This window comes from Grampus griseus (assembly GCF_964374135.1).
Source record: "Grampus griseus genome assembly, chromosome: 3".
NCBI lineage: Eukaryota > Metazoa > Chordata > Mammalia > Artiodactyla > Delphinidae > Grampus > Grampus griseus.
In genome coordinates this window covers 165,403,786-165,426,100 of record NC_139019.1, presented here as the reverse complement: position 1 = coordinate 165,426,100, position 22,315 = coordinate 165,403,786, and the positions used below count along the sequence as shown (strand labels likewise).

Sequence of the window (22,315 nt, the reverse complement as noted above, 5' to 3'; positions counted from 1 at the left end):
TGGACAGTCAGTGTTGCGGGCAGAGCTGCTTGGGGGAGGCGGTCTCCTTCCACCACCCAGGCCAGGAGGGCCCCAAGAGTGCTCCTGCTGCTGCGTGCCAGGAAACCCTGTGGGTGGGCCTTACGGCACAGCCGGGCAGGAGCCTCCTTACTGAGCCCCTCCGAGATTTCTGGGGGGCTGCTTTTCAGGGACTGTTGAGGCTGAGGGTGGGTGTTGCAGTCCGGCGGCTTCTGGATACACGTCCCAGCCCAAGTCGCAGCCTTCCCCTGCGAGGGCCCAGAGCTCTCATCACGCTGGCCCTCGTGTTCTTCTGAGGCTCGCATTGTCTGTTGTGTGTGGTGTCACCATCGTGCTCACGGTGCCTGGGCCTCCTGGACATACCCTGAGCAGTCACAGGACAGCACGTGTCAACACCAGTGGCGGAAAGCCTGGTCCTTGCCGGGGAGATGCCTGTAGCTTCCATGGCAGACATGCAGGCCCAGAGGCCGGGGGCCTTGGTGGTCAGAAGCTCAGACCCCATGGGTTTCAGTCTACACTCCTGCCACCCCTGGTTGCCAAGTGACCGTGGGCAGTTGCCCAACCTCTGGGCCTAGTGACCTCCGTAAAATGGAGCTCACAGACCACCTTGTTGGATCTTGTCATGGTTAAATGAACCCATTTAGGGGCACGGAAAGTTTTCAGCGTCTTGCCTGGCATACAGTGAGCTCTCGACAACTGTTAGCTACTCTTAAAAAAATTGTTTTTTGGAGTCAGTAATCCATGCGGATGATGCAGAATTCAGAGATGTTCCAAAACAGTGCAGTGCCTCTCCCCCACCCTAACCCCCTGCAACAGGCCCCAGCCACCCTGGGCTCTGTGTTGAGGCTTTTTATTTACTTACAAAACACACTGTTCCACACGTTTTGTTTTCCGCACTTAATACACCCAGAAGGAAATTCCATGTCAGGAGATAAAAAGCTCTTTTTTGTTGTTGTTTTTGGGTGTGTGTGTGTGTGTACATGTGTGTGTGGCTGCACAGTGACACGAATGGGCCATAATATAATTAGTCTCCCCCATGGGCTTTAAAGTTCTTTACATCTGAGCTATTACTGGGAAACTAGTAAGATTATAATGTTTTTTTTTTTTTTTTTTTTGCGGTACGCAGGCGTCTCACTGTTGTGGCCTCTCCCATTGCGGAGCACAGGCTCCGGACACGCAGGCTCAGCGGCCATGGCTCACGGGCCCAGCCGCTCTGCGGCATGTGGGATTTTCCCGGACCGGGGCACGAACCCACGTCCCCTGCATCGGCAGGCGGACTCTCAACCACTGCGCCACCAGGGAAGCCCAGATTATAATGTTTTTGTGGGCAAATTTTAATGGAGTGCTTGCTTTCTCTGTGCTTTGTATCTGAAGTCTTCACGAGTGCGTGTTCCTGGGCCTCCTTGTGCTTGTGAGCTTGAGATTGAACTTAGATATGGTAAATTGTCCTAATCTTACATGTACACCTTCATTTTAAAAATAAATGCATGCACTGGTCAGATCAAGATAGAGGGCGTTGTCATCACCCCACAAAGTCCCCTCCTGCCCCGTCTAGTCAGTTCCCCCAGAGGGGACCAACTGCTCTGATTTCTATCAGCAGAAACTAGTTTTGCCTGTTCAGGGTTAGGTCTGCCCTGTGACTCAGCAAGAGAAACAAGGGCATATGTCAACAAAAGGCATGGATGAGAATGTTCATAGCAGCTTTATTTGTAATGGCCCCGAGCTGGAAAGACAACCCCTCGCTCCCCACCAAAAGCCGCATCAGCTTGCGAGCAGATGAACAGACTGTGGACCATCCACGCAGTGGCTCACGGGTCAGCTAGGAAAAGGAACCGGCCCTGATCACACACGACAGCGTGGAGGAGCCGCATGGGCGGGACATTGGGAATTCCATTCACATGCTGCTCCTGTCTTGTTTGGTCACTGACCAAAGCCCTCTTACCCCCATGACGTGTCTTCTTTGTCCCCACCCACACTGTCTCACGTGGTTCCTGTCAGGAGGTTGGCACTGGTGTCCCCAGCACCTCCAAGGTGCTCAGTACGTGTGAGTAATACTTGAGTGAACAAGCTTGTGACCTTGACCAGGTCACAAATCCTTGCTGCTCCTCAGTCTCCTCACCTGCCAAATGGGAGAATGGGAGTCACGCTCAGGGCTTCACGCAGGTGTGAAGTACTCCGAGCAGGGCAGGGTTCTTTGTCATCCTCAGGAATGTGGCTCCATGGGGAGCATCTGAGGCGTGTGGAGGGTTGACCATGCCTGCCGCCAGGGGCTGTGGGCTTTATCCCCCCTGGGGCTTATGTGTGCCCTTGGGGCGTTCTTCCCTCTGTGTGCAGTTGCCTACTGCCTGCCTCTTGGCTCCCACCCTCACCCCTGAAGCTGCCAGAGGGGTCTTTTATTTTATTTATTTTTTATTGTTTTTATTTTTTGGCCGTGCCACGTGGCATGTGGGATCTTAGTTCCCCGACCAGGGATCGAATTCGTGTCCCCTGCATTGGAAGCGCAGAGTCTTAACCACTGGACCACCACCAGGGAAGTCCCCAGAGGGGTCTTTTAAAGCCACATACCTTTAAAAGCACACAGGGTTATGATCTGACTGTCCCTTAACAGTGACAGCAAGTGGCCTTGCTCTAAGAATGACGACCAGCCTTCTCCCCGTGACCTCCAGCACCACCGTCACCCCACCCCTCTCTGGGCCCGTTCACTTGTCCACTCCAGCGCCCCACTCTGCTGCTCACAGCGGCACCCCCATAGGACCTCCAGAGCCGATCTGCCCCTGGGATGTCCCTCATCTCACAGGCCGACCTGCTGCGTGGTCACTGCCGTGTCCCTGTGCCCAGCCAGAGGAGGCGCTGCATAAGCGTGGTGGGACCGCCCACAGGCCGATGGGGCGCGACCCTCATAGTGCTTGGCGTGCGGTGAGGGCGCGCCTCCTCCCTCATTCCGCCCACTGGGCTAACAGGTTCCCAGGGGTTCCGACACCCAGCCCATGCTGAGAACCAGCAACCTCCCCTGGGGCTCTCTCTGGTGTTCCCGATACAGGTAGGGTGCCCCTGAGACACTGGTTGTCACAGTTCCGGGGAGTGGTGTGGCACCAAGGATGCTTGCCTGTATGAAACACACCTGCCCAGTGTTCTGCACAAATTTCAGATAATCCGAACGTTTATCTGGGTGCAAAACTTGTTTAAAATTCCCTGAGCCCAGAACCTTGCTCCATTTTACATGGAACAACAAAGAATCCTTTGCCTGGCTTTGGTGATCTCTGAAAATGTTGCTTCTTTTGTGCCTGCCTGGACCCCTGCTCTTTTGCTTTCCTTTTTTTTTTTTGGCCGCGCCCATGCGGCTTGTGGGATCTTAGTTCTCCCACCAGGGATCTAACCTGGGCCTTCAGCAGTGAAAACGCGGAGTCCTAACCACTGGACTGCCAGGGAATTCCCTTGCTTTCCTTTCTTAATGGTCCAGGGTGGCTCCCGGCTTTCCCACTTTGCACGAATCCAGGTGTATTAGTGTAAGTCAGTGCAGGTAGTGCCTGTGTATTTCCATAGTGAAATACATAGCATATATATATTGAGGGCTCATTTACATGCTAGGAAATTCACCCATTTCAGATGCAGTGACTTTTAGTAAATGTATAGTAAGTATTAGTAAACAGCACTGCAGTCCAGCTTTAGGACATTTCCATCACTCCAGAAAGCTTCTCTGCTCTCAGTTTCCCACCCCTGGGGCAACCACTGATCCACTCCACGCCTCTATCGGTTTGTCCTTTTGGGACATGAAACACATCGTGTTTTGTCATTAAATATTTTCCTTTTATTTTAGTCTTTATATCATATGTATGGCATTATATTACTTTTAAAAATGTAGGTGGGAAATGTACTGATCTGGGGACTTCCCCGGGCAGTCCAGTGGTTAAGACTCCGCACTTGCACCGCAGGGGACATGGGTTCAATCCCTGGTCAGGGAACTAAGATCCTGCATGCCACACGGTGTGGCAAAAAAAAAAAAAAGAAGAAGAAGAAGAAGAAGAAATGTACTGATCTCTTTTGGGTCTGGGGGTTCAAATATTTGGCAGGGAAAGGGCTCTTTGGGCATGCTGGGTCTGGAGCATAGCCAGCTGGAGGGAAATGGTTCCGTTTGTCGCTAACCTCCAATCCAGCCCCTCCCCAATTCCTCTGTGGCCTCAAGACCCTCCAAGGCCAGAGCGTTCCCGGGTACCCTGCTGGGGTTGGTGTCTTTGCTGAGATCACCCAGATTGCAAGAGGGGATTGCTCCACTCCATGTGGCCACACTTCCTGCCCCCCTTGCAAGCTGGCCTCGTGAGTAATTTCTGACCCTTTCCCCCTCCCACAGGGACTTCCTTCCCCGAGGTTCAGGAATCGTCACTCGGCGGCCTCTCATCCTGCAGCTCATCTTCTCAAAAACAGGTACGATGGGGTGGCTTGTAGCCCAAACAGGAAGCGAACGTGGATGCGGTGCCCAGCGGGAGCCAGGGGCCTTCTGATGAGTCTCGGGTCCTAGGCTGCCATTTGGGTTTGAATTCACTTTTTCCTTGTATGCAGGGAAGTTGAAGCACAGTTCATTGAGCACCTCCACCCGCCCCCAGCATCCTCAGCTGTGACCAGGCCATCAGGTGCCATGTTTCTGGCTCTGTCGTACATGACACGTTTTTGCTGAACACTTTCAGAATCAATAGCAGACACTGTGACACGTCAACCCGAAATGCTTCAGTGCATCTCCCTTTGCAATAAGGACACTCTCTTACACTCACAGAACCACACCCAAGAAAAGTCATCATTTCTGCCTGTTATCTTACACCCAGTCCATACTCATGTTGCCAATTGGCCCCCAGATATCTTCCCTGGCTGGTTCTACAGCTGCTCTGATCAGTCCCACACTACCCTTCATTGTCGTGTCTCCTCTTTTCATTAGAGCAGCATCCCCACCGTTTCTTTTTTTTTTTCCCCCCACCGTTTCTTTTTAAACTACAACACTGACTTTTGGGAGAGACCCAGCCTGTTGAATATAGAGTGGCCCACATGTAGATTTTTTTCTGTCTTTCCCTCGGCGGCCTCCGTTCTTCCCACACAATTCTGACATAACATGGGCATCTCTCCCAGCTTGAAACCCACTTGGCTTCCTTGTAAAGCATCTCAGGTCAGAGGCTGGAAGGGGAGAGGGGAGCCGTTGGGGGTGGGGCCTCTCTTCTCTCCAGAGCCCTCAGGGGGTCTCCATGCTGCTTCCCCACTGACCTGGAATGTCAGCCATGGTCGGTTCCGCACTCGCTGTGCCAGCGTCACCACAGGCCATGTTAAACACCCCCACTCGGGGAAGGCAGCTGACATATTCCCATTTTACAGATTGGGAAACTGAGGTTTAACCAGGTTACCTGCCTTTCACCTGGGATGAGTACCCAGGTGGGGTCAGACCTCGGACTCCACTCTCAGCTGGTTCTAGTCCCTTCATCTCACCTTCATCCTCCGGGCCTTCACCCAATCCACCTGCAGGAGGGCAGGACACCAGTGAGAGACGGCAGTTGATTGGTCCAGCGCCCGCCACGGGCAAGCCAATAGGCTGCCTCCTCTGGGTTCAGGTGGCCAATCAGCTGTGCCAGGAAGGGCAGCGACAGGGCCGCAGGTTTTCAGATGTCAGCGGGGTCGGAGTCACATAGGGCTTGGCCTATTGGGTTTCTGTTTCACATTCAGTAGGTTGGTGGGGGGTGAAGGGGTGAGAATCTGCATTTTTAATGAGTTCCCAGGTCATGCTGATGCTTTTGGGAAAACTACATTGGGAAAACCTCTGCCCCGGTGGGTGGGGGCTGAGAGCTAATACTGCCCAGGTTCAGATCCTGGCTTTGTAGCTTACTGGCTGTCTGGTCCCTGGGGAGGGACTGCTGCTCACAGCTGTGTTTCCTGTCTGGACAGTGAAGATAATAATAGTACTGCCTTTGTCGGTTGCCATGAAGACCGTATTATTCAGTACACGTACAGCCCGTAGAACAGTAGTGGTACCATCCCATTGGCTGTGGGTCTGTGCTTGCTGCCAGCCTGTTTGGGGACAGCTTGCTGTTTGGGGAACAGGTTGGCTGGCTTCCTGCAACAGAAGGTCCGTGGCATTGTCGTGGCGGGAGGGCTCCCCCATCACCTCCCCAGTGGCTGTCACCCAGCAATAATCCAGTGAGCACTTGCTGCATGCCGCAAGCTAGCGCAGGGCTGGGGCACAGTGGTGAGCAGGACCAGGGGTGCTGCCACCACCTGTCACCTTGCCTCTTGGTACTTCTTTTGGTGCTGAGGGACAGTGTAGGGGGAGACTTGGGTTGAGAGCAGGAGGGAGACACATAGACATGGCCCTCACCAGATGCGAATATGTGTGGTGGTGGTGGGGTGACGCAGTCCATCGGTTGGGAGCATCACAGGGCTTCTCGGAGGAAGTGATGTTTGAGCCGAGGCTGACAGGTGCTTTGGGGTGTGTTGGGGGAGGGGAAACTCTCCCTCCTAGCAGAGAGTGGTACGCGTGAAGACCGTGAGGCAGCGAGGCCCAGTGTGGCCTGCTGGAGGAACTGAAATTCCTTCTGCTGGGGGAGAGAAGAGAAGCACATGACAAGTGACAGCCCTGTGGGAGCACATCTGCCCAACGCCTGCCCCGATGATGCTGAAATCTCCATTCCTGCCACCCCACTTTACAGAGGAGGGAACTGAAGCTTCCAAGCCCCTTGCCTGAGGGCACATGGGAGGGCCATCTTGAAAGCCAAGGCTTAAACTCATTCTGGGGGAGTGTGGCCTTAGGCCGAGGTGTGGTTTGATCAGATCCTGTGGCCACTGGTGGAGAAGAGACCACAGGGACCAGCTCTGGGGCAGGGGGACCCAGAAAGTAGGGATGGGGTGGCATCCGTGGAGATGGAGACATATAGTTGGATCCTGTTGGGCTGGGCCTGGGGGTGTGGGGTGGGGGAGAGGGGTCCAGGGTGTCCCACGTGGGAGTGCTTCTTGCTGTGTCCCAGCTTGCACAGTCTCCCGCCACCGACCATGGCATTCCCAGTCTCTCTTTTTTTTTTGGCTGCGTTGGGTCTTCGATGCTGCGTGCGGGCTTTTCCTAGTTGCGGCGAGCGGGCGCTACTTTCTTGTGGTGCGCGGGCTTCTTATTGCGGTGGCTTCTCTTGTGGAGCACAGGCTCTAGGTGCGTGGGCTTCAGTAGTTGTGGCATGCGGGCTCGGTAGTTGCGGCACACAGACTCTAGAGCGCAGGCTCAGTAGCTGTGGCGCACGGGCTTAGTTGCTCCGCAGCATGTGGGATCTTCCCGGACCAGGGATCAAACCCGTGTCCCCTGCATCGGCAGATGGATTTTTAACCACTGCGCTCCAGGGAAGTCCCTTCCTAGTCTCTTGATGTCCCAAGCAGATGTGAGCTGGGCCTTGGCCAGATGCCAGGGAGGCAGCGTGAGCACTCCGAGGGTCCCGGCCCTTCCTAAGCTCAGCCTGTTGGGTGCGGCACACGCGGGGTTGCTGTGGTCCAGCTGAGAGGGGAAAGCACAGGGGATTGTGGGAGAGTATACCAGACACTGGATCTACTTTGGGCCAGGGGCCCGGGGAGAATATTCTAGGCAGGGCAACAGCTGTGTTGTGAAGCTGTGAGGTGAGGCTGGGGAGGGCCTGGGAGGCAGGTGGCACATCCTGGCAGGTGTGATAAGGGGTTCAGGCGTTGGGAACCCGAGTGGCATTCAGGGTGTGTAGAGACCGGCTTAGCCCATTGGCTGCCTTGTGGAGGAGGGATGGACAGGCGCAGGAGTGCGGGTGGGGAGGCCAGGGAGAGGTTGGCCTGGAGCCAGGTGAGAGGTGTTGGGGCCTGGCCCAGGGCCGTGCTGTGCTGGCGAGGGCAGAGTCTACAGTGATCTCGAGGTGGGGAGCCCAGGTGACAGGCACCAAGGCACCAGGGCTGAGGGTGACACTGATAAGAGGGAGGAAGCTGAGCGCAGTGTGGGACTTGGTGATGGCTGGGGCTTTAGAGCTTTCTAGGGGCTACACGGGGCTGCATTGCTCCTAGAGATTAAAGTTTTGTTCAGGTGGTTCTCAGGGACAGGACTCCAGAGCCAGGCTGCCACTCCTTCCTATCCGCGACCTCGGGCAAGTAACTTCCCTCTCTGTGCCTCGGCCTCCTCGTCTGTGGAATGGGGTGGTAGCGGTGACTCCCTCGTGGCCCTGGCACCCCATGAGTCTGTGGTGTGGCTGTCGCCTCCTGTAGGGTCTGGAGTCCCTGGTACCATAAGTTCCTAATTCTCTGACTTCGGCAGCGCCCAGTGGCGCCCTGCTTCTCCTCGTCCAGGTAGGTCTCAGTGAGCCATTACTTTTAATTGGCTTAGTTTAAAAATTACGTTAGACCGCAGCCACCAGGAAGTTTGGTGGCTCACGGGGGAACCCTGCTCCTCCTTGGGAACCACCCCTGGACCTCGTAAACCCTGGGTGCTGGGGACTGTTCTTGTGTGGAATGTGCACGAGCCTCCCCTCCCAGCCTTGACCTTGGCCTGTGCTCACAGGAGCCAGAGAGGGGATGTCAGGGCTTGGCTCTCAGCCTCCTTGAGGCTTCGTGGCTCCCACGGGGCCTTGCTGGCCTCTGGGACCTCACCTCCTCCTGGTGCCACAATCTTCCTCGTCATCCTCAGGACCAGCTCGATCGTTCCCACCTCTGGGCCTTCACCCTCACTGTGCGTCCCGCCTGGACCACCCCGCCCCATCCTCCTCCTCCCCTGGGTGAGCCCCACCCCAGTCACTGCTGCCTTAGTCCTTCTACAGCGTGCGTTATGAGGCACCGTCCTGTTCTGTATTTCCTTTTTTTATTCCCTTAATACATATTTATTTATTTGTGCCGGGTCTTAGTTGTGGCATGCGGGATCTTCGTTGCCTCATGCAGGATCTTTGTTGCCACATGCGGGTTCCTTTAGTTGCAGCATGCGGGATCTTTACTTGCAGCATGCAGGATCTAGTTCCCTGACCAGGGATTGAACCCGGGCCCCCTGCATTGGGAGTGCGGAGACTTAACCACTGGACCACCAGGGGAGTCCCTTGTATTTTCTTTCTTTCTTTCTTTTTTAAATTAATTAATTCATTAATTATCTATCTATCTACTTATTTATTTATTCTTGGCTGCGTTGGGTCCTTGTTGGTGCGCGTGGGCTTTCTCTACTTGCGATGAGCGGGGGCTACTCTATTGCGGTGCGCGGGCTTCTCATTGCGGTGACTTCTCTTGCTGCTGAGCACGGGCTCTAGGCACGCGGGCTCAGTAGTTGCGGCACGTGGGCTCTAGGGCACGCAGGCTTCAGTAGTTGTGCCACACGGGCTTAGTTGCTCCGCAGCATGTGGGATCTTCCCGGACCAGGGCTTGAAGCTGTGTCCCGTGCATTGACAGGCAGACTCTTACCACTGTGCCCCCAGGGAAGCCCCCCTCGTATTTTCTTGATGGTCTCTCTCTCTCTCTCTCCCCGTGCCTCAACATCAGTGCCACCAGAGCAGGGCCGCTGACCTGCTTTGTCCATCGCTCTCCCCTGTGCCCAGCATGGGGCCTGGCACCCAGTAGGTGCTCCGTCATCATGGGACAGGTGGCTAGCCATGCTCTTAAGGGCGGCTGCTGGGCTCCTTCTCTCCCGTGGGAGAGTATCCACGACTGTGTGTGCAGCACCTTTCCCTGGCCAGCCTGGCCCTGGCAGGGCCCTTTCTATAAAGCCTATAGACCCTGCCACGGTCGGGGTGTGGGCTTGTGTCTGCATAAGGAAACCAAGCTGGGAGCTGGTGAGGGTCAGGTGGGAGCCGGTCAGGATGGCAGGCTGGCACTGTCACCTTCTCCAGTGTGTTTTTTTTCCCACACCAACAGCCAGTTCTCCAGTTGTCAGTGGACACTGGTCCGGTGTGCTCCAGTTTAACTCAGTTCTGACACTCCCTACCTGGAGGCAGCATCACATCCCACAGGTCAAGGGGTCAGTCTCACCAGACTGTACCCCCGTACCTGCTTCAGATGCCGATCCCAGGTCCAAGCTGTCACCTGTGCTTCTGACCGCCCGACTCCAGATCAGAGGTTCCTGTGAGCCCCTCCTTGGGTTCAATCGATTTTCCAGAGTGGTCCACAGAACTCAGAGAAACATTTTACTCCCCAGATTCCCGGTTTATTATAAAAAGATATGTATAACTCAGGAAGAGCCAGGTGGAAGAGATGCATGAGGCAAGTTATGCGGAAGGGACAAGGAGCTTCTGCGCCCTCTCCGAGCTCGCTGCTCCCTCGGTCCCTGCACCTGCTCACCAACCTGGAAGCTCTCTGAACGCCATCCTTTTGGGGCTTTCTGGAAGATGTAGGGAATGGTTGATTAAATCATTCCCATTAGTGCTTGATTCAACCTTCAGCCTCTGTTTCCTCCCTGGAGGTCAAGGGGTGGGACTGAAGTTTCCAACCTTCTAATCACAGCTGGCTGGTTTCCCTGATAACCAGCCCCCATCCTTAGGTGCATTCCACGTCACCTCATTAACATAAACTTAGGTATGACTGAGAGGGGCTTATTATGAATATCACTCTTATCACTAGAACATTCCAAGGATTTTAGAAGCTCTGTGTCAGAAGTGGAGGGAAGACCAAATACATATTTCTTATTATAAATCGTAATGTCATACCTTCCCAGTGGCCAGAACGTGTCCTAGGATGGGAGGTGTTCACGACTTGTCTCAGATCTGGGGGGGGGGGGTGGTTGAGGACCACACAGACTCGGAGATGCCACGGGCTTTGCCCCCTTCCTGCTCAGCTGAAAGCTCTGAAGAGTTCCTCAAGTCTGGATCCCTTCGGTTGTGTGGTGCGCAGGGTCGCCCAGGTGTCTCTGAGCCCCAGGTTGTTCCTCCTGGGCTGTGTCGGCCAGACCAGCATGCTTGTTGACAGGTTGGGGAAGGTAGACCCCCATCTCCGCTGCCCGGGGTCGGCCTGGTTGTTCTGCTCTTCGTTGGGTTGAGAATGGAGAAGGGATGGGACGTGCTCCCAAAGGTCAGGACAGAACCGTCACACACACCCCTGAAGCACCGAAACCCCAGGGAGCATCGGAAGTTGCCCTAAGCCCGGCAGCTGAGCTATCTGCATGCTGTCTCTGGGCCTGGCACTGTTTGATTGCTTTATCACATCGCTAACCCTGGGCTCTGTGTTGTCCTGTTTCACTGTGGGGAAACTGAGGCGCTCCCACCTCCCTCTCATCTTCCTGTCACCTCCCCAAGTCGTGCTGTGGTGCCTGACTTGTGTTCTCCAGGCCTGTTTTTTTAAAAAATTTTTAAAAAGGGGCTGTTTTTTTAAAAAATTCGTTTTTTTAATGCTTTATCAAGTTTTAGCATTCTGTATTTTTTTTTTCCTTATCAATTTATTGATTTTATTTATTTTTGGCTGCATTGGGTCTTCGTTGCTGCACGTGGGCTTTTTCTAGTTGCGGCAAGCGGGGGCTCCTCTTCATTGTGGGCACATGCTTCTCGTTGCAGTGGCTTCTTTTGTTTCGGAGCACGGGCTCTAGGCGTGTGGGCTTCAGTAGTTGTGGCACACGGGCTCAGTAGTTGTGGCTTGTGGTCTCTAGAGTGCAGGCTCAGTAGTTGTGGCGCACGGGCTTAGTTGCTCTGCGGCACGTGGGATCTTCCCGGACCAGGGCTCAAACCCGTGTCCCCTGCATTGGCAGGTGGATTCTTAACCACTGCGCCACCAGGGAAGCCCCCGTATTCTTAAAGATATCCAGTAAATGTTTTCTTCTTAATACACATCTCTCCTATCTTTTTCTTCTTTCTATATCCTTGGTCCTTTTTCTTTTTTCTTTTTTTTTGGGGGGGCGCGCCACTCGGCTTATGGGATCTTAGTTCCCCGACCAGGGCTTGAACCCGGGCCCCCTGCAGTGGAAGCGCAGAGTCCTAACCACTGGACCACCAGGGAAGTCCTGAGGGCACCTTCTTGAAGGGCATGCCTGGGAGATGCCTGAGGCGGGGTGTTGGCTACTGAACACAATGGGGACCCACATGGGAGTCATGGGGTGGGGGAAGTCCTCCTACACTTCGGCACCTAATGCTTTGTAACAGGCCACCTAGTAATTAAGTTTTATTAAGCAGTTACTATGCACCAGGCACCGTGGAGTACAAAGACCAAAACCAAGTCCCTCGCAGTCCCTTCTTGCAGCTCTGACTTTAGCAGGGGACACACAAGCACATGGTGGGTCAGTGTGAGGAGTGCCGCGAAGGGCCGGCTGGTCTGGGTGGGCCTCCCCAAGCAGCGTTGTTTAGAGCCAAGACCTGAAGGAGGCAGGGAACAAGTCCTGGGCGGAGGGCAGAACCTCCTTTTAGAAAAAAACTGCAAGTGCGTTCACTGACCCCATGGGACGCGGGTGGGATGCCCTGCAGTGGCTAAGGGTGGCTGGCTCTTCGGAGTTGGCAGCTCAGCTGCTCGCCGAGGGCCCGCTTTATCCTTGACTCCTGCTGTGCCCTGGGCTGGTCCCGTGGAGCCTCCGGGGACTGATCACATGTGGCTGGCCCTCCTTCCAGGGAAGCCTGCTGCCGGGCTCCAGTGGGGTGCCTGTGTGGCCGTCGAAATGCTGTGGCAGGGCCCAGGGACCTGAGGGACTGGCTTTGTTATCTGAGCACAAGGAAAGGAAGGTTTGAAAACGCTGCAGCTGCTCTGGGGATGGATGCAGCGGGGTCCGGGGACCAGGGCAGGCAGAGCTGGTGGTGGCTCGACCTGGGCTGCTGGGGATGAGTTGAGAGGGCGCTCTCCAGGCATTGCAGGCCCGTAGCTCAGCCTCAAGGCCCCTGAATTATTCTTTGAGACCGTACATCGTTAAAAAAAATCACCTCCCCCATCCAAGCACTTACAGGGCTGTGGAAACCCAGGCTAAACACTCCGCCTATTTTTCTTTTTTTTTTTTCTTTTCTTTTTTTGGCGGTACGCAGGCCTCTCACTGCTGTGGCCTCTCCCGTTGCGGAGCACAGGTTCCGGACGCGCAGGCTCAGCGGCCATGGCTCACGGGCCCAGCTGCTCCGCGGCATGCGGGATCTTCCCGGACCGGGGCACGAACCCGCGTCCCCTCCATCAGCAGGCAGACTCTCAACCACTGCGCCACCAGGGAAGCCCATGTCATATTTTAATTTTCCTCACGGGGAAACTGAGACACAGAGGGGGAGCCTGGCCAGTGGGCATCCCCCCCACCTTCTCTCCATCTCCTGTAGACTCCCCTGTGTCCAGAGCATCCTCAGGGCATGGGGAAAGGTGTCCACTTCAGAAAGATCACGCGGCCGTGAGGTAGGCCAGGGCTGAGTCGGGCAGGCCGCCCCTCCAGGAGACGCCTCCTAGTTCCTGGTACGTGAGTCTCTCTTCTGAGCGCCTCTGGCACTCGCTGTGACATGCTTGTGCCGAGTCCATCTTCCTCGTCAGACCAGGACCCTGGCTCTGGGCTGGACCTGTGCCGTCAAGAAGTGCATTGGGAAGGAGGGAGGGAGGGGGAGATAGCAGGTGGTCCCATCAGACCCTGTTCCTGTCTAGTCTCCCGTATATCCAGCTTGGTGGCCGTGGTGGTGCTGGGCCACCTCACGGAAGCTGGAGCAGGGACCATGCTACCTTTCCGGCAGTCATTTTAGTTGTAAACGTAATTACAGTGCACCTACTGTGTGCTCAGAGTACTGTGCCCCGGGGACACAGAACAACACAGATTCAGATCCCTGCCTCCTGGGGATCAGAGAAAATACATAGGCTGACCAGGTAAACCATATTAGAAGGTGGCAGGTACTTGGACGATCCTAAGGAAGGGAAGGGGGAAAGAGACTGAGGAGGTTTGTCATCTCACTTTGGGGTCAGAGCAGGCCTCATGGAGAAGGAGAGGTGACATTCAAGCAGAAACCTAGAGGGGGAGAGGGAGGGACCCGTAAGGGTATCTGTAGGTAGAGGGAAGAGTCAGTGCAAAGGCCCTGAGGCAGGAGTGGAGGGCTTGGAGTGTGAGAAACCAGGCAAGCCAGTGTAGCTGGAGGGGAGGGAGTTGGGGTCAGAAGCTGGGGGGAAGGAAATTTTGTAGCGCCCTGCGACATGTGGTGAAGACTTCAGCTCTTTTTTGGGGGGCGGGGGGCCGCACCGTGTGGCTTGTGGGATCTTAGTTCCCAGACCGGGGATCGAACCTGCACCCCTTGCATTGGAAGCGCGGAATCTTCACCCCTGGACCGCCAGGGAAGTCCCAAGACTGGCTTTTATTGGGGTGAGGTGGGAGCTATGGAGAGTTTCAAGGAGCAGAGGCTGAGGTCTGGCTTTAAGAGGGTCAGTGCTTGTGGGCGGAGAGGAAGGAGGGTTGGCAGAACCTTTCTTAGCTGGTATGAGCCTGGAATCTAGCCCATGGTTCCAAAGTGACGAGGAGCCCAGCAAAGAAGGCAGGTTGTGAGGGATGGGCCTGGCGGAATCCTTGACCTTCCTGTTAGGCACAGAGGGTATGGCTTCTGCTGTCCACTGACCCTCTGGGGAAGAAGCTGTGGCTCTCCAGCACCATCTCCTGCACATCTTTCAGTTACACAAAGGCACAAAGGGTCTGGCAGAAGGGAAGGCTGCCACACACACTAGGCTCTGGGAGGCTACAGCTGGCAGGTCCTGGTCCCATAAACACAATCCAGGGTGACCTGGCTCTGCCAGGGGAGGAGGTCCAAGGTGCACAGTGGGGTTCCAGGTGGCATGGAGTCAGGGAAGCCTCCCTGGAAGAGGCAACAGGCAGGCTGGCCTGGCAGGGCAGAGGTTTGCAAGGGACAGGGCCTGTGTCCTGGTCCGCAGCCCCTTTCCCATCCTCCATTCCCCTGTACTCTAGGAAGGGGGATGGTACCTTGCAAGTGTTGAGCCCAGGGCCTTGAGCCGGAAGAGAGCTGAGGTTTTCTGTGTGGGTTGGAGGACTGTTCCATTTTTGGTGGCTGCTGCAGGAAGAGCAGCAGAGTATTTTCTCTTGTCCCTGTGGAGGGCTGGAGCACGACCGTCCTTGGGAACTGGGTCAGCTGAAGGGGTTGGGGTGGTTGGTCCTGTACCCTCCAGCCAGCGTCTTCATTGCCCTGCTCCTGAGTGGCCAGCGCCCACATTGGGTAAGATCCTCAGTGATCTGAGCGCGGAGTCCCCCTGACCCCTGCAGCAGAGGTTAGAGAGGTGAAGAGCCTGTCCGTGGCCTCACAGAGGCCATGTGACTCGAGAGCGGCCATCTGGAGACAGATTATCTGAACTCCAAATCCCAGCTCCGCCACTGAGCTTGAGCCAGCTTGTGTCACCTCTCTGGCCTCAGTTTCCCTGTCTGTGATATGGGCATTATGGAGGTGCCTACCTGCTAAGGTGCTCACCTGTGAGGAACAAATGGGACCACATGCAGGGCCTGGCCAGAGCAGGCCAGGCCTGACTGTTGGCCATAGTTTGTTTGGTTATGGTGATGGGATGGCGAACCTCTTTGCATTCATTTCTGTCTGCTGTGTTCCACGTCTGGGTAGAGATTCCTCACCTGCCTGGCCTTTCTCTGTCGCAGGGGTCTTTCTCCCTCCTTTCTTCTGCTGCGGCTGATGGTAACACTGTGCTGTGATTTATGTAGCCAGGTCTCCTCCTGGTGGACATTGAGGCAATTTCTAGTCTTTTACTGTGAGAAACAGCGCTACAACGCTGTTTGCAACATCTTTGCATCTCTGCCATGGACCAGTTCTTTAGGCTGTTTGCCAGTGAGACTTACTTCCCTCTTTTTAGCATCACTTGCAGGAGCCATGCTCTCTGGGCCTAGAAGGTCCCCCATCCCCAACATATACTGTGAAAATTCAAACACATGGAAAAGTCAGGAATTGTACAGCGAGTGCCTGTAGACTCAGCACCTGCGTCCTGCGATGAACATTTTTTCTTCCTGCTTTATCCACATTGTGCTTTGGATTTCTCTGCCTTGATGATGGGACCAGCACTGTCGTTAGTCACTTTTATTTCCCTTCATCTCAGTGTCAGTAACGGCTTTCAGACACCCCGGGCTCAGAAGGCCTGAAGAAGCCAGAAAGCTTTTCTCTTGAGGGGTTCACGTCTAGGTTGGGGGGCCCCATGAACAGCCAGGAGGGGAGGAGGGGCAGCGAGATGGGCTTTGGTGAGGCCAGTGGTGCTGCCTGTTCCCCATCCTGTGCGGGTGCCTTGGGGAAGGAGGACAGTGAGTCCCAGGGACACGCACCGGGGATCTCACCTGGCTAGAGGGAGCTGGCGGCTCAGGATCCCACCAGGGCAGCGGCTTGCGGCCCTTTTGACTGAGATTCTGCGTCACGACCCAGGACCATCTCATGTAATATAAAACCGAAGCAGAAGCTTCATCAAACGTACATCACTGCACTCTGGGTGATGCATGCTTATCCTTCGTATCCTGTTCATCAGAAGAAAAGAATAAGTGCTGGTCACATCCGCCTGTTCGTTGTTGTCTTTTGTTTTTTGTGGGTTTTTTTTGTTTTGTTTTTGCTGTACGCGGGCCTCACTGCTGTGGCCTCTGCTGTTGGCCACAGCATGGCCTCACTGCTGTTGTGGAGCACAGGCTCCGGACGCGCAGGCTCAGTGGCCATGGCTCACGGGCCCAGCCACTCCGCGGCATGTGGGATCTTCCCGGACCGGGGCATGAACCCGTGTCCCCTGCATCGGCAGGCGGACTCTCAACCACTGCAGCACCAGGGAAAGCCCTTTGTTTTGGTTTTGATTTTTTTTTATACTCATAATATGTCATGACGTGTTTTGCAAAATGTTTCATGAAAATGTCCGTTCCACAGAGTCAGGATTTTTGCCAGTTTTGTACCTTGTGGAATCCCTGAGGTCTAGAAGGGGGGCATGGTCTATAGGAGGGCCCCCCTCAAATACTTGTCAAGAGAATTAATCTGTTGCTCCCCAGATTCCTGGAAGGCCTGTAACTGATTGTTCACTTGCTCTGCTTGGCAAAGCACCTGTCCCAGAAGGCCCTCTGTTCCCCCGCGCACAGCGAGACCGCTTCTCTTCCTCATTTGAGCATCTTTCTTCCCTCTTCAGAATATGCCGAGTTTTTGCACTGCAAGTCCAAGAAGTTTACAGACTTTGATGAAGTCCGGCAGGAGATTGAAGCCGAGACCGACAGGGTCACGGGGACCAACAAAGGCATCTCCCCAGTGCCCATCAACCTGCGGGTCTACTCACCACACGGTAGGCAACAGGGACCGCTCACATACGGGGGCAGCGGAAGGCTGACTCCACGGGTCACGGGTCGGGTCGGCCTCACTCTCAAGAATACGGCCCCTCCCATTTCTCTTCACACACAACACAGCCCTCTGGATCCGTATCTTCCCACGTCTGATCTCAGCTCTAAGAAAAACAGCATGCCAGGGAGACTGTCAGGAATGGTGGAGTCTGGGGTGAATTGCAGCTCGTATGCTCCTTTTAAAGGGGCAGCCACGGCTCGGCTCCCAGGTGAATGGTGGCCACACAGTGATGCCAGCCCAAGGCAGCCAGGTCTTCTGGTTCTTCAAGAGGAGCCAGAGAGCCAGATTTTTCTGCATAACGTCCCTATTTTAAAACTGCATCATTTAAACAAAGCAAGCAGCCTGTAGCCATGTATACCCTCTGACCCAGAGGCATGGATTGCTAACTTAAATGGTATTTGGTGAATATCGCAGCTGACTCCTAACACCTCAGTATGGGTTCTTTGTGATGCGTTTATTTATTTATTTATTGGCCGTGCCATGTGGCTTGCAGGATATTACTTCCCCAACCAGGGATTGAACCCACGCCTTCGGCAGTGAAAGCGCAGAGTTCTAACCACTGGACCGCCAGGGAATTCCCAGTTTATTTATTTTTGAACAAATGATGCCTGTACATGGCTCATATTCAAGTTATAAAAGGGTATATCCAGCGAAAACCTACCTTGCCCCCCCAAATTACAAATATATTTCATGTTCTCGAAATGATACATCATGCCTATGTGGGCAGTTATGAACATGTATGTATATATTGTGTATGTGTGTTTCACAACTTTTACTCAAATCGTAGCATGGTATAAAAGTCGTTGATGCCTCTTTTTTGTATGAGTGCATCTCAAGAGTGTGTTTCTTACCAGAGTATCATCTTTTTGTTTTTAATAGTTCCTTGGTATTGGCTGAATCGATGGGCTGAAATTTGTTCGGCCATTGAGCGTAATTCCAGTCTGCAAATGCAAATGTCCAGATTTAAAACTGTATCGCTGATAATAACTGTAAATGGAGTATAACCTTAAAAAATTGTGAATCACTATATTATATACCTGTAACGTATATAATATTGTATTTCAACTATATTTCAGTAAAAAAAAGTAGTCATTTCATTAAAGAAACAAAGCTGTCTCACTGAAATAGACTACAGGAGGTGTCTGTAAGATGGGATTCCTAGGAGGGAGTTATCAGGTCAAAAGGTGGGATCCAGTTGGAGTGCAGGAGAAATCCTGAGGCCTGACCCCCAGCACTTGGAGAAGTGGGCCAGGTCCCTGCAGGGCTGTGCGTGCCTCCCTTGCCCTGGCTCTGACAGCCTCTCCCTCTGCTTTCCCTCCCAGTGTTGAACCTGACCCTCATCGACCTCCCGGGCATCACCAAGGTGCCTGTGGGGGACCAGCCCCCAGACATTGAGTACCAGATCAAGGACATGATCCTGCAGTTCATCAGCCGGGAGAGCAGCCTCATCCTCGCCGTGACGCCCGCCAACATGGACCTGGCCAACTCGGATGCCCTCAAGCTGGCCAAGGAGGTCGACCCCCAAGGTACCCCCCGAGCCCCACGGCAGCAGCTCCCTCTTCCCGGCGCCTTGGAGCATCACGACTTGCCCCACATCCTCGATTCCACGTCACTGGCATTCTCTTTGGCGCACAGCCTCCCCAGGAAAAGGCCTGGGACACAGAATTTCCCATGAGGGCCAGCAGTTCCGGGGGGCATCCCTTGGGAGGCCAGTGTGTGGCAGTTGGCATTGCTCCTTTGGAAAGCTGGTCCCTGCTTCGCCTGTGCAGAAAGCTAGTCCAGGGGGGTGGGAAGAGGGCAGCCCTCCTTGGACACAGATGCGAGTCCAAATCCCACCTCTAGAAGTTCCTCTTCCTCCCCGAGGTTTGGTCCCTCCTGTCGAAATGGCAACAGCGGTCCTAACTTGTAGAGCTGTCAAGAGGACTGGAGGTCTCTCCATCACTGTTTGGGGGGTCTGGCAGGGAAGGTGAAAGGATAACGAGTTAATGAAGCCAGTTGGGGCAGGAGGGAGTGGTGGAGACTGGGGCATCTCTGGCCCAGGGCCTTCGTTCAGTAAGTGTCAGTTAAGCCCCGGCTACATGCCAGGCTCTGTTTCGGCCTTGGGAACCCGGCACGGGACAAAGTTGAGAGGGGCCCCCTGCCACCAGCGAGCTGATATTCCAGTGGGAGCGACAGAATCCCCCACTGGAAATAAGCAAGTGGAATAACTTCCGGTAGTCGTAAGCACTGGATGGAAATAGAACCCACTGAGAGAGGCTGGGTGGAAGGGGGTGCAGTCACGGGCCTCTGAAGATGTGAGGTTCTGGGCAAGATCAGAATGAGAAAAAGAGGCAAAACCCAGGAAAATGGACAGTGGGTGCTAAAGAGCGGGGGTGTCCAGGACACAGCAGGGGGGCCGGTGTGGCCAGAGCAGAGTGAGCTAAAGGGAGGGCGCGGGAGCGAGGGCCGAGAGGGGCCAGGGCCAGTCGAGCAGGCCCCGTGGACTGCGGTGGGGAGCTGGGTGTGCTCTGAGAGCGGCGGGGGGTTAGCAGAGTACGACACATACCGAAATACGTTCTCCAAATTGTCCGCTGACTGCCTGGATCCCACAGTGTTTTGGAAGGAGTTGGGGACCAGTGTGGAGTTGGGGGAGACAGGCTCTGTGGCTCACGCTCCCTAGTTTGTAGGCCTGGGGGACAGTCGGCAAAGGGGGCTCCTTTCCCGCCGGGACTGTGAGCTCCTCAAAGCTCAGGGCTCTGGCAGCTCTTCCCCAGGGTCATCCAGGTGTGCTTTCCTGGGAGGGGCCACCCCTGCCCACAGCGCCCCGCTCAAGCCTTCCTGTCCCCCTAGTCCAGTCCCAGGAAATAGTGTGTGACCGTGACTGCAGAGGCTAGATCAGGCAGTGAGGATGTGTGGTTGAAAACAGTTAAGTGAACTTGATGCTGGCATTCTTCCAGAAAAAAGTGGCTTTCTAACTTTGAAAGTATTCCTGATAATTATCCCCAAAACGTCACCATTGTAAAATGTAGGACCTAACATGTGACAGCTCCTCTCCCCCTGCAGATACTGGTGGCCACACTTGGCAAATATCCTTTCAGAGTTTGTTCTCCCACGTAAAGTTACATTTTTAGAAATGGGATGGTCTTTCCTTATTTTTCTGTAGTGGTGTGTGTTTGCCTATTACCACAGGGACATAGGTCCATAGCCATCCACCATGCGGCCCACTGCTGTCTTTGTTTTGTTCTTGAACATTTGGGTTGTTTCTGAGCTTTTAGGAACAGTGCTTCAGTGAGATTGGACATTTCTAATAAAGTAGATGCCCCCAGACCCCCTCCCCAGTCATCTCTCTCTACCTTGGGCTGCCTCTACCCTCCCCAAGCTTTGTGGGTGCTTGCACACACACACACGCGTGCGCGCGCGCGCGCGCACACACACACACACACACACACACACACACACACACGCACGGCTAGAACAGAGGGGCCCTCAGGCACCAGCACGGGCAGTTGATCGATCTGCAGGGTTCCCTCGATTCTGGGCAACTTGGGACGAAGAGGAATTCCATGGGGTGGTTTCCAGTGTGGAATTTTGGCCATTCAGATGAGAGGTAACCCTAGAAAGAATTGTCACGGGTTAGTGTGTTACGTTGCATGCCACTCAGAGAGCACAGCATGGAGATTCTGACCTGGGGTTCAAGTTCGATGAGGTTGCCCCCTGATGCTGCAGCAAGACACCGTCGCTGGTCGTACCAGTGATGACGGTGGCCAGCATTTATTGATTGAACATTGGCCACATGCCAGGTTTATCCTCATGGACGACCCCCTGAGATTGGTGTGTTACTGCCTTCATTTGACATGAGGGAAACTAGGGTCCAGGCAGGTGATGTTATGGTTTGTCCCAGGTCACATGGCCTGGAAGTGGGGGGATCCCGCTGGGCCCCAGGTGGCCCGGGGTTGCCAGCCCGTGCTCCTTCCTCATGGTGCCCTCTGACCTCTGTGCTCTTTTCAGGCCTGCGGACCATCGGCGTCATCACCAAGCTCGACCTAATGGATGAAGGCACTGACGCCAGGGACATCCTGGAGAACAAGCTGCTCCCCTTGAGAAGAGGTGCGGCCCGGGAGGGCCTGGGGGCTACAGGGCAGGGGAGGGCAGGCAAGATGGGTGGGCTTGAGCAGCAGGAGAGCTGGTGCACCTTTGCTTTTGGAAAATGATTTGTTTTTGTTATCTTTACTGAAACCCCAGCAAATGCTCACAGATACAGTCACCATCCCATTTCCCCACTGCCCAGAAGTAACTGCTTTTCTGTTCCATTGTAGAACCTTTCTTTTTTTTTTCTGCCCGAGTGAACACAGGTAGCTTTTTCTTCTGATTTGCGTGCATTTTTCAGTTACACAGGGAATGCCTACTCACTTTGGCAACAGAAAACAAGTGTCCAGAAGAAGGAAACAAATCGTCCACAGCGCAACTTCTCCCCCTATTTAATACTCTGTGGTTCTCCTTCCCAAGAGTTCCCGAGGGTTTGTAACTTCTCTTAATGTTCAATACTTGCTTTCAAACATTCTCTCAAGTGGAGAGAAAAGTGCAAGGAGAACCACTGGCCCAGCCTCGCTGCTAATCACATACAGCTAACCTTCAATGCCCCCAATATCCTCTCCTGTTGTTCTTTCCTCCCTTGGGGGATCACGAAGCAAATCCTTGGCATCCTATCATTTGACACATAAATACCTACGATTCTGTTCAAACAGCTCCTCCTCCGGCCACTTTATCTGTACTGCTTCACTTGGGATCTGGCCATTGTAGTTCCCTATAAACCTGTCATTTAATCTAGACAGAGGCTGATGAGGCTCGTGTTTAAGTTTAGTTTCAGGTATTCTGACAAGAGTAGCCCAAGTATTTTTATTTTCAGTAAAATGAGAATAGCAAACATGTATTAAGTACCTATTACGTATCAGGCACGGTTCTGCACTGTTGGTGTGGAAGAACCCATTTAATCCCCGTAACAATCCAATGCAGTGGCTCTGTGCTCATCGCCATTTTATGGATGAAGAAACAGAGGCACTGAGAGGCTAAATCCCTTGCCCCAGCTCGCAAAGCTGGCA

At 54.2% G+C, this 22,315-nt stretch overlaps 1 protein-coding gene across 7 annotated transcripts in view; it reads left to right on the top strand.

Annotated features, from left to right (window-relative positions):
* Positions 1-22,315, top strand: part of DNM2 (dynamin 2) — a 92,099-nt gene that overhangs the window by 28,667 nt on the left and 41,117 nt on the right. For all 7 annotated transcript variants that reach the window (XM_082649798.1, XM_082649797.1, XM_082649794.1 and 4 more), the window contains exons 2-5: positions 4,367-4,440; positions 17,032-17,181; positions 18,560-18,763; positions 21,225-21,323. In XM_082649798.1, coding sequence (XP_082505924.1) covers positions 4,367-4,440; positions 17,032-17,181; positions 18,560-18,763; positions 21,225-21,323 — 527 coding nt within the window. The remainder of the gene's footprint in view (positions 1-4,366; positions 4,441-17,031; positions 17,182-18,559; positions 18,764-21,224; positions 21,324-22,315) is intronic.